At 38.8% G+C, this 12,684-nt stretch overlaps 1 protein-coding gene across 1 annotated transcript in view; it reads right to left on the bottom strand.

The window, feature by feature from the left end:
• Positions 1–7,266: 7,266 nt before the first annotated feature.
• Positions 7,267–12,684, bottom strand: part of PJA2 (praja ring finger ubiquitin ligase 2) — a 37,725-nt gene continuing 32,307 nt past the window's right edge. Inside the window, exons 7-9 of the mRNA XM_068423275.1 lie at positions 10,664–10,778; positions 10,240–10,355; positions 7,267–7,918 (exon numbers count right to left, since the gene is read on the bottom strand). Of these exons, the coding sequence (XP_068279376.1) occupies positions 7,787–7,918; positions 10,240–10,355; positions 10,664–10,778 (363 nt within the window). The 3' untranslated portion in view covers positions 7,267–7,786. The remainder of the gene's footprint in view (positions 7,919–10,239; positions 10,356–10,663; positions 10,779–12,684) is intronic.

Here is a 12,684-nt window from a genome sequence, read left to right as displayed (position 1 = left end):
CTGTCAGAAAAAAGGTCTGACAGTCTCATGGACCAACATAGTTTTAATGTAATTAATGAGGACTAAAGCCCCTTATCTTTACAGCAAAAATTTCCTCTTTCTTACATGGCTTGCGATTCAGGCATATAAAACAATAAAGAAGACAAAGGCATATATATACACAGAACTGGTTCTATACAGGCTCCAATGCATTTCACTACAACAGCTTAAGAGGAGCCTATTTACGGTACTGCTAACAGGAACATCTTCCTTGATTAGCTGTCTTTGCTTAGCCCGCACCCGGGGCTAAATAGGAGTTTTTCTCTCACCCAGTGTCCCTTCCCCAAGGGAAGAAGGGAATTGGGAAAAGGAGGGAGACTCGTTAAAGTTAAATGGATTTAGCAAAATAAAGAAACCAATATCAGTGACAATCCAAAACACACAAAATTATACTTAGCTACAGAGTTGCAGCAAGTTGCTCCAGGAATAGCAATTGCTGAGAATACTAAGAAGGGAGGAGAAGAGAGGAGAGCAAAAAAAAACCCCCCACCTCCACAGCAAGCTTTACCTTTTGTACTGAACTTGATGTTAATGATATAGAATACACCTGTGGGCCAGCCTGGGTCAGCTGCCCTTTGATCGCCATGGCTGGCCACAAACTGAAACAAAATCTAACAGAAACTTGCTTCTATAAATTTTATCCCATGAAACCAGGACACTAGCAAATCGAAAGCTACCACCTTAAAATAGGATTCAGCTACTACCAAACTGGCTGAAATATAAACCCAGCATTTTCAAATCTGTGCCAGTGTTTCTGCAGCTGACATCTTCCTACTGCAGCATTAAAGCAGCATTAGATAAACGTTTTGTGTATTTCTGTTTTTAGTAATAGGGAATTCCACTCATGCACAGCAAAGCTCTTCTACCCATTGACAGAGATCATCTTCCACATTAGCAGGTCATGGTACTCAATATACAATAAAGAAATACTTTGACTTATAATTTTTATTTCAGCAGGTTTTCCTATTGCAAAGCTATCAACCAGCCACCAGGTCCTAGCTATTATTAATTGGTATCTCCACTGTTACACTATAATTGTAGCCCTCACTTCTTTTCAATTAGAAAATCCAACATAAAATACCTAACCTGACTTGGAAAATATAATCCTCCCCACCACATTAATTTTCATCGACTTCCATGAGGTCTTTTCAACGCCTCCACACTGGCAGGCTGAAGACAATTCTGCTTCAAAACTGAAAAAGGGCTTGTTTTTAAAGGTTGTTGAAGAAACACTGGACTATAATCATTTTCACACTATCCTCCCTTTTTGTTACCTACTTATCTTTTACTTCTTCTTGAAAGCCTTTTCCTATGCCTCAGGAGGGCAAAGTGACTCTGCTATAAATGAAAATCATGCCCTTTACATTTTGGCCCTAAGACATCATTAAACTCTCATACTTATTCATTAATAACCACCATTAGCTGTTTTGTCTATCATTATTTATGATACATGGCTCAGAGCAAGGTAATTGTCTATCTATGGAGAGGCTTAACACTGAAAAAAAATCACAATTATGTGGAATTTTAGGACAACAAAGATCTGTAAATATAGATTTTGCTTATTAGCCTATAAAGAATAAGGGCTTATTTTCCACATAGTGATATTCCTTCTCTTGCCTAAATAATTGTGCATCTTAGTTGTCTGTGTGCACCACACTGACTAAAGGACTGCACATGATCAACGTATTTTCCTATCTGTTTTCCATTGTGAATATCCTAAAGCACTCAGCAACACAAAATACAGGGGAAAGAGCATGGATTCCAAAAACATGCAGGTAAAATAAAGCTCAAATTACTGAGCTGGGGTTGTTTTCCCATCTTTGACATTTTCCAGAACAAGATATCTATAGCAACAAGTGTTAAATTCACAGTGTCAATTCAGATGTGCTCACAAAGTTCCTCCATCACCATGAAGGGACTGCCCTATTTAAAGGACAATGTGGAACAGGATTCCTACAGCTGCATACATTTGTTTTATGAAAGAATAAGTGTAACCCTGATGTTGATGCTTTAAAATGTGTCACATGTTAATAGTCTTAAATTCACTAAAACACAATGGGCCTTTTCAAGATTGATGTCATTGCAAGTTCAAAGCAAAAGATAATGCATCTGGACATACACTTTGGGAGTGTGTATTGAAATAACCATGCCAAATATATCATTTCCTCAGCAAAACAGGCTCCTCTCTCTCCACCTAAAATCATCTGAAAGATTTTGCTTTCAAACACAGGGAAGAGAACCTTTTTTTAATATTACTTGATAACACTATATGTGAGGAATGTGACATGAGCTTATGTTGAAGCCTTGTACTCCCTTGTTTCGGACAAGTACCAAATTTTGTTTTGGTGAGTTTGGACAGGATTTCAGTGACAAAGCAGCAACAGTCAGGAGCACTTCAGGACTCGTGAACACTGGTTAACCTTTGATATCAGGTTCATACATCCAAAGCCTACACAGAGATGACTGTCAGCCCGTTTGTCTCCTGTACAACATAGGACAAGGAGCCCTATCCACTAGTATTTGCCAGCTGTACTACAATTCACTAACTGAACCCCCCTCCATAATCAACCAAGCCCCAGTGTAAAGGTGGCTTTCTTTGTATACCCTCAGTGTTCCACAAAACCTCATTACATCTGCCTCAACAAGGAAGAGGAAAAAAAGTATCTTCAAGGTAAAAGAGCAGCTGGGCAATCAAAGAGGAAACATCTTGGCTTTCTGAGCAAGAACAAGTCTACCAACAATAGTAGTATATTTCATTCAGTGGCAATAGTTGTGTCTTATTGGGAGGTTACAGTATTAAAGATAAAGAAGATTTATTTATAACTAAAAACCTATGAATTATAATTCCAACCATAAGATGCCAAACTGTTTCCAGTGATTAATATGAATTAAATATAATATTTGAATTTTATTTTTACTTAAATGGTGACATTCACATTTCCACAAAATCTAATGAGTTTCATATTAAGCAAGCAAGCCATTACTGTTACATGTCATTGAAAGTCTGGAACGAAGTCTCTGCCAGAATTGGTTTTGTGATTACCCAGCTACCCTGCTACAGCTAGCTTAAACATAGGCAAAAAGAGGCAGTTGAGGCCAGCTAGAGTGCAGTTACAGCAACCTCCCTAGTGTCTCTCTACAGAAAAGTATGGCTGGAAAAGGTACGAATGTGATCCACCCCTCTGAAAGCCCTCATTGCTCCCACCACCAGTAACACAGGAAGAGCTCTGGAGCTTTCTCCTGGCCACTCATCTCCACCAGCACTCCAGGTTTGTAACTAGAGCCCACAGCCTTTGCCTGTCTTGTTCCAGCAGATGACTGGCCAAAAGAAGGAAAGCAGGGTCACTGCCGAGGGAAATGAACAAAAGCTGTACTCATGGGATGCTGCTGTACCAGGGAAGGAAAGGGCACCTATTGGTCCTGGAGCAAGACCGGAAGCTGGTGGAAGAGGTTTGCAGAAGGGGGTAGGAGAAGACCTGTAAAAGACACCACCTCCCTGCCTCCATCTGGCAGCATCCTCAAATTCCCTGTTCTGCTTCTGATCTTACACCATCTGCCCATTCCTCAGTGCTATCTTCTTCCTCCCTCAACCCATTTTGCCACCATGACAAAAATGCCTGTGAACTTATGATGACTCAAGGAAGCCATGTATTGGACAAATGCTGTCTGCCGCAGCAAGCTCCATTTTGTATTCATATTCTGTTTGAGTAATAACAAATTGTATTTTGTGATCATACATCGAAGTATTTATGCAGAAAAACAAGCAGTATCATTAAAGTAGTAATACAGTTTTCAGGATTCAAATGTAAAGCAGTAATTACCAATGAAGAGAGGTCTGACATAAAAAAAAAAGAAAAAAGCAGTTACAAGCATCACTCAGTAGGCCTTGCTAGTGCCACAAAAAAAAAAAAAAATTCTGTGCTTTGCAAACAAACAGAGCACAAGTATCAAATAATATAATCATATCGACAACTTCCTAGTTCAGGTGATGGAGAGTCCAACTAGAGGAGAGGCACTGCTGGACCTGTTTTTCATTAATGTGGAAGAACTTATTGGAGAGGTCAAGATTGGAGGTAGCCTGGACTGCAGTAATAATGCCCTGGTGGAATTCTCAGTCTTGAGGAGTACAGGAGAGGTAAAAAGTCAGGTCAGGACCCTAAACCTCAGAAGGGAAAATTTTTAGCTGTTTAGGGTGCTAGTGCATAGGATCCCTTGGGAAACTGCCCTCAGAGGCCAAGGAGCGAATGAGAGCTGGGAGATATTTAAAGGCATTTTTCTTAGGGCACAATAACTCTCAATCCCAATGTGCAAGAAGTCAAGCAGGGGAGGCAAGAGGCCAGCTTGGCTAAGTCAAGACCTCTTAGCCAAGCTAAAATACAAAAGCAAAATGCATAGGCAGTTGAGGCAGGGATACACATCCTGGGGAGATTACAGGTATACGGCCTGGGATTGCAGGGAGGGGATCAGGAAACCCAGGGCACAGCTGGAGCTGAACTTGGCTAGGGACATGAAAAATAACACTGGACCTGATGAGATGCATCCAAGGGTCCTGAGGGAACTAGCAGATGAAGTTACTAAGCCACTGTTCATCATATTTGAAAAGTCATGGCAGACTTTGACTTGAAGGGAAGTTCTTTTCACACTAGTTAATTGCTCTCATTATGGCTATTTAAGAAAAATCTGTTAGCCAAAACAGACAATTTATCCTTTCAAAACCTGACAGTATTTGAAAGGGAGAAACAAAACATTAAAATGGCTCTGTTGTTGGGTTTTTTAAAGCCAAAAAAAAGCATTTTAAGTTTGTAATGAAAATTTTTAAATTAATTCAGTTTACATCACACAGTTAAGTTAGATGCTTCCAATGTACTAGTGCATGTACAGACAACATGAACCTTCACCAGAAACAAGCTTATTTTTCACATTTGATTTCTTGTTCTTGTGGAATGCTTGGTTTTACCTAACAAGGGGAAAAAAGATTTTCTTCCTTGCAGCTACAAGTTCTTTTACCTGAAAATTCTCTTTGAGCAAAAAAGAAAATTAATTTTTATTATTCTAGAAAAACATTACACTTTGCAGAACCTTTTCAAGAACTGGCTTATTTTAACCAAACAATTCTGTATTTAAGGCAGGAACCACAGGATCTACACAGAATCTGTTATGAGTTCATTTACAAAAAAAATCAAATAATCATAACAAACATTTGGACATGATCCAAAGGTTTGGATTTTTTTTACTTTCTATTTTGTGTTAAACACTTCTACTGTTAATCTTTTGAGTATGACCTAGCATATGCTTTTTCAGACACCTCGTTAGAAAGACCTTTCATCTGCTAGTTCCTCAGATGAGGAGCCAGGAAAGAGCTATGAATAAGACCTCTACAATCAAGTTAAAAAAAAAAAAAGAGAACACAAACACTCTTCTTTTAGACAGATGTTTAGAAAGAGGAAGAAGTCAGAGCCGAGGCCAGCAACAGATAATGAATGAAGGAAAAAGCTTTTAGCTTAGCTCTTGACACTGCTAGGTAAGTCTGGAATCAAAAGCTTCTAGCAGGAGGATTTCCAAATCTTGCCACAGAAGTTAAAGTAATTCTCTTTATAAAACACCGTGCTTAAGAGATTAAATGAAGGCCAACATATTGTGCCATTCCAGAGAGAAACAAAGCACAGGCTGACTAAAATACCTGTAATATTTGTGGCAGGGGGAGCTACTGAAGAACCAAAGGCCCTAGCAAAGAACAAGTTTGATACTACTAAGTCTCCTGCAAGCAATACAAATGTCTTCATTTCCACTTTGTCTTAAATCTACATACATCCCATACACACCTTAGATGAGCTTTAAAGGTTGCATTACTATTTTGTTGCCTTGGGGAGCTGGTAGCCATGGATCATCTACTTTCCACAGCACTATTTTATGATAGAGATGCAGAAGATTATAGCATTTCTTGGATTAGTATGAATTCTGCTGGTGAGTATGCCTAGATGTATATGTTCCTTGTATGTTTCCCCAAATCTTACTGACGCCTACTTCAGTGAATATGAAGTTTTAATACTGGAAAATAAGCTTGCAAAGAACTACACATCTGCCACTTTTCACCAGTATCCTATCGTTTTGACTTCCTTGTACTTTAAATTTTGGAATTAAATAATTGAAAACCTCAGAAGACTCATGGCAACTGCCACCATTCTTTTTTCTGCTTCAGTCCTCAAGGTACACTGCAAAGTACATCACATAACTCAGTATGTCCCTCAAACATGAATACTACTACTATCTTCTACTGCTAATAAAAGAATATATTAATATATGTAAAGAAATTACATACTATGATGGCAGCCATAATCATAACTGACTAGCCAGAAAGCTACTATAGGATTATTAATTTTTAATCAATCACTTCTCCAAGAGCTTAATTCAGCTTAATTTCAAAGCTACTGGAAAAACCTGTAACTGTTTTAAGAGGATTTGATTAGACCCCTCATGTGTTATTCCCATGCATCAACATTTTAGGAATTGTGTGTCTATCCAACGGCCACAGAAAAGTATTTGTGCATCCATTAGTACACATATACACATCCAAATATTAACTTTCTGTCTTGTAATGACTAACTGCATGCCCCTTAAAGTTTCTGCATATACTGGAGTGCTATTTATAGAAATCCATTTTAGAGATCAGTCTTTTCTCCTTTAAAATATTAGCTGTAGCATAACCCACTGTAACAAGTGCAAATACCAGAGACATCACTGATTTTTAAATTTCTGAAATAACTTTACAACAATTATCCTAATTGCCAAGTATTTTTCAACTTACTGTGCAAAGTTTCTCCTACATTTTCAGACTTAAGATGCCAAGAGCCAAAAATATTTTTACATCTGCATTAGAAAACAACTCCAGCCCTGATATCTAAAAAAATAAATATATCTTAAAAAGAGAGAGAACATGCATGCATGCAGGAGAGAGTGCAGGAGACCTTGTTAGTAGAATGGAATTTAAACACAAATTGAAGGAACCAGCTGCCGAGCTCTTATAGATACAACTTCTTAGAAACTTAGAACTCCAGATGTTGAAGATCCATAGTTCAGACACTTATTCAGGACACAGGCTTAAAAATGGTGCTAGCATTTACAAAAAAACAAAACAAAACAAAAACACACCACAAAAACACAAACCAGCATCAATTTAATAGCACTTCTAACCTTTGGAAGAAAGTTTATTATGGAATAAACTGGTAAGAAATATTGTTCATTATGCAATTTGTTTCCACTGAAATCAAAGTCTACCACTGCTGGCACCACACAACATCTTCACATTTGATGCAAATATGAGAGATCAATTACAAAGTCACTCAGTGGTATTAACTTTGACAAAACCAAATAGTTCAGTTATATTACATGAAACAAATTTAACTTTAATAAGCTGCAACTGCACTGCAGCTGCAAGAACTTGAACAAAGTGCCACATTAATTATCTTTTTGGAAAAATTAATCTTAATACAGGCTTCAGACATTACACTTACCAGCAACATCCTCCTAAGAAAAAAGGCTGCACATTCTTCCAAATTACAGTTTGAAAATTTAAGCTATTATTGTAAACCTAAAGAGTTTAGAAAGTCTTGCACCCTCTTTCTAAACTAATATACATAATATAGACAGTATTTTACATATAATATTTTATCTGTAATTGTTTTAACATTTTAATTAAACAGGCAAAATTTACATTTTTATTTTGGTGACAAAGACTTAATTTCAGACCCTAGTTTGAAGTTCCTGTAGCACTGTGAACTGAAGATGCAGAATCATCATCAGGTAGAAAGTAAACAGTGGCGGCAGCTGCTTCAGGAAGCACAGGTGCAAGCACATGACGACAAATTGGGCATGTTCCCGACTACAAAAAAAAGGGGAAAAAAACAGGTCATTTGTGCAGTTTGCATTCAATTATATTGAAAAGCTAAAGGTTATTATTTACAAAGTATTTAATGTCTTCACAACAGCACTGTCTCAAAGTTAAATTTGACTGTATGGCTGCCTGGAGCTAAGAGACAGCTAACAAACTCAGAACAAAGGTTTGTTTTGCTTTTACACCAGTTACACAGCAGATACACCAGACTCTCCACAAGGTCGTCTTCAAATAATTGATTTTACAGTTGGGAACTTTTTTTGAGGGAAGGATTAAATATAAACTAGGTACAGTCCAAATCTAACAGGAAGTATTTTGTCCTAGTTTTCAGCAAGAGCAGTTCACTAGAACAGCAGAAAAAGTCAAGACTTATAATACAAGCAACATCAACCTAGTAATCAACACTATAAATGCAAAAAAAATTATAAACCCACCAACAACCCATGCTAGAGGTGTTCTGATCTCCCTAGTCTGAACCAATTAATCTTCCTCTTGTACCTCTTGAGGAAATGATGAGTTACACCATAGGCTCACTGAGGACTAGCAAGTCCAGGATCACACTGTGCGTAAAGCAGAGTGCAAGTGCAAGGAAAAAAAAAACCAAACAAAATAATTCATTAATTACAGTTCTTTTAGTCTAGTCTCATGTGGTAGGTTAACCCTGTCTGGACACCAGGTGCCCACCAAAGCTGCTCTGTCACTCCCCTCCTCGGCTGGACAGGGGAGAGAAAATACAACAAATGGCTCGTGGGTTGAGGTAAGGGCAGGGAGAGATCACTCACCGATTACTGTCACAGGGAAAACAGACTTGACTTGGGGAAATTAGTTTAATCTATTACCAATCAAATCAGAGTAGGATAATGAGAAATAAAAACCAAGTCTTAAAAACACTTTCACCCATCCTTCCCTTCTTCCTGAGCTCAACTTCACTCCCGAATTCTCTACCTCCTTGCCCCAAGAGGCGCAGGGGGACAGGGAATGGGGGTTGTGGTCAGTTCATCACACGTTCTCTCTGCCGCTTCTTCCTCCTCAGGGGGAGGACTCCTCACACTCTTCCCCTGCTCCAGAGTGGGATCCCTTCCACGGGAGACAGTCCTCCATGAACTTCTGCAACGTGAGTCCTTCCCACAGGCTGCAGCTCTTCACAAACTGCTCCAGCAGGTCCCTTCCATGGGGTGCAGTCCTTCAGGAAAGGACTGCTCCAGCATGGGTCCCCCACAGGGTCCCAAGTCCTGCCGGCAAACCTGCTCCAGCATGGGCTCCTCTTTCTCCACGGGGCCATAGGTCCTGCCAGGAGCCTTCCCACAGGGTCACAGCCTCCTTCAGGCATCCACCTGCTCCGGCTTGGGGTCCTCCACAGGTTGCAGGTGGAATCTGCTCCACTGTTAACCTCCATGGGCTGCAGGGGAACAGCCTGCCTCACCATGGGCTTCACCACGGGCTGCAGGGGAATCTCTGCTTCGATGCCTGGAGCACCTCCTCCCCCTCCTTCTCTGACCTTGGTGTCTGCAGAGTTGTTTCTCTCATATTCTCACTCCTCTCTCTGGCTACGGTTGCTGTTGCGTGTGGTTTTTTTCCCCCCCTTAAATGTGTTATCCCAGAGGCGCCACCACCATCACTGATGGGCTTGGCCTTGGCCAGCAGTGGATTCATCTTCGAGTCTGCTGGCATTGGCTCTGTTGGACATGGGGGAAGCTTCTAGTAGCTTCTCACAGAAGCCACCCCTGTAGCCCGCCCACTACCAAACCTTGCCACACAAACCCAATACACCTCAATATGATGTAAGCCTTTTTAAGACATTTGGAAGGAAACTGATTACAGATTATGAAAAAGAAATTTAATACAATATAGATTTACCAAAGGTAATCTTTTTAAATTAATTTACAGGCATTTCAGTACTTCTCCTGCCAACCTTAGCTGTCACCATAAATGAGCCTGACATTCTGGCAAGCAGATCTGATCCTTTGCTCTTAGAGAAAACCAAGCCATCTTTACTTCAAGGCATGAATACAGTAAAGAAAGCTTTTCTTGTACCAAACCAAGTTACAACTCATCCATCTCTTTCATTCTTAGTAAAGCAGACCATGCTTTTCCTCACAAAAATACCTCCTCTTTCAAGAAATTGCCCTTCAGGTGAGTACAGATATAAATTAATTTCCTCACTTGCACTAGCATCTGGTTCCATAATGCATAAAATGAACAGCCCATTATTTCTTGGTATTTCATCCCACATTTTCAAAAAGTTACAAACTGTTCTTCCAAATACTCAAGAAAACCCACAAAACCCCCACCAATCCTGTAGTACTTACTTTCTGTAACCAAAGAGTTACACAAGATTTGTGAAACACATGATGACAGGGTAGCTCTGTTATGATTTCATCTTTCATGTATTCACTGCAACAGATAGTACAACACTGCTCTTGACCTACACCCATGAAGAAAAAACATTATTATTATCATCTTGTTATACATCTAAGATGAGCTGAAATTAAAATACATATATTATCTACAGTATCACTAACGATTACAAAATACAATCACACTTATTCCAGTAAAGATTGAGTTTTTCCAAACCAACCAGAGTTATATTCAGCCTGATTCAAGATTCAAAAGCTTTTAGAACAGCACTGCCAGCTGCACAGTATGCTTAAATACTGCATCTATGGTATTACAGAAAGCTAAATTTGTTCTTATAAACTTTATGGAAATTAATTCTTAATTATTTTTCCATACCATCATGGTCATCTCTGACGATAATGCGTGGCAAACAATCTATCGTTTCTTTAGTAGCTGGTGGATGAGCCTGTTCAACATCAAATCCGAGAGACTCCAAATGTGCCAGAGCAGTCTGAAAACGGTGAGAAAAGACCAAGTTTTCTTACTAACAAATGTAACATCCTATATAAAAACAGATAAGCAAGAAAAGGAATCCAATTCTAATACTATTATTTTCTTAAATAGAAGTTATGTCTGTCAGACTAACCATTACATAATTTTTATTTTCGAAATGAATGAGATGAAACCGAAGGTCATAACAGTAAGAGCTTGTTTTTCAGGCCTTCTTAAAGTATCAGGACAGAGTCACAACTTGTTCTCTAATGAACATTTGTTCATTTTATGAAGTTTCAGAAAAGGCAGCAAGTCAAAAATGCAATAAAGCTTGCTAATACAAAACTGTCATTACATTTCACTTTCTGAAAATAAAAGCCTCATTCATGTGTTTCCTACTGAAAATATTGAATTACGCAGGTGCAAACAAAAATATTAAGTACCTTGGCTACACCATCAATGAAAGCTTTCAGAAAAAAAACCAAACAGGATCCACATAGATATTTCTCATCTGTATAATGACTTAAGACAGACATAGTGCTCTGAAGTCATCTTGCTTGAAACTGAAGTTTTTCACCACACAATCTTTAAGACTCAAATGCTACAGCAGGCAGATTTGATGTTTACAACATACATTCAACGCTGTAAGACACTGAAAGGATGTCCAGTAGAAAAAAATGCAACACAGAATTCAGACTGGTTATATTTGCCTAGAAATGTACTAGATATACCTGTTTGAACACTAGAACAAACTGAAACTGAAGAGCCAAGAATATAGAAGCACTGAGTTCATATCCTGAATGAACTAGTCACTCCTCTCAAGTACAACTGCTTATTGCTCTAATCAGCATGAAAAATACTATTCTAATGGCCACAAAACTCCCTTTGTTAAGAAGTTTAAGATAACCCAACATTTTTGTCATGTTGGGGATACGCTTAACTAAAAACCCAAAAATATACTAGAGAAACACTGGATTATACACCAACATCTTCAGTAGTCTTTCCTCTTAAACTTTTGAGAAAGTCACTAGGGCTGCAGCCTGAAAACATGCCCGCACTTTTATCGCAGTGGCAAGATAGCTCAGGCAACCATCCCTACCACAGATCTAAACTAGCAGGTTTACACCTACAGTGAAATGTTTGTGGCAACAGAGAGATCAGCATGAGCTAATAGACAAATATTTAGAGCCTCTACAGCCACATGTATTCTCATCTAGAAATCTGCTAATTTAAAGGAAATCCTGGGACAGTTAGCCCTAGTGCAGTATGCAAGTCCACCTGCAAAATAGGTACTCTCCTCCATGCGGCTTAAAAGCATTCAATTCTGGTACAGCAGACAATACTGCCTTACTAACATTAAGGTGATTTTAATATTTGCAGTGATATTTTGCTACAGCTGCAATGGTCTGAGAATAATTTATAGGTAAAATACTATGCTTAATTAGGTTAACTACTACAGCTGGAAAAATTAGGTAAGATTCCAGGCAGATGGAAGGATGCAATATTACCTATGTGTCAAACCTCTGTGTCTATATCCAGTATTAGTACTCTCAAATAGAAAACAACTTATAACAGCATTGTATTGTTTGGTTTTGAAAGCGTTGTAAAAGAAACATCACAGACAGAAACCCTCACAATGACTCTGATGCTTAAAACCACATCTTCAAAACCAAAGCAGAGCAAAGACGCATCCGTTTTACAACTTGTATACAAGATACTTTTATAACTTCAAAGATACACAAGTAATAAGAGGAAGGAGATAAAGGTGACTGCCTACTGCTCCATGTACCATAAACCAAATGCTGGACACTGCTAAAAACCGGAGTGCTATAGCCTACAGGGGTTCAAGCTCCTCACATCTGTGAATTGGCACAGGAAATAGTCATAAATTAAGTCACTGACACCACAGAGACACCCAACCTGTT

This window comes from Nyctibius grandis, chromosome Z, assembly GCF_013368605.1.
Source record: "Nyctibius grandis isolate bNycGra1 chromosome Z, bNycGra1.pri, whole genome shotgun sequence".
Taxonomy (NCBI): domain Eukaryota; kingdom Metazoa; phylum Chordata; class Aves; order Nyctibiiformes; family Nyctibiidae; genus Nyctibius; species Nyctibius grandis.
The sequence above is the reverse complement of the archived record's forward strand: the minus strand, read 5'-3'. Positions and strand labels throughout refer to the sequence as shown.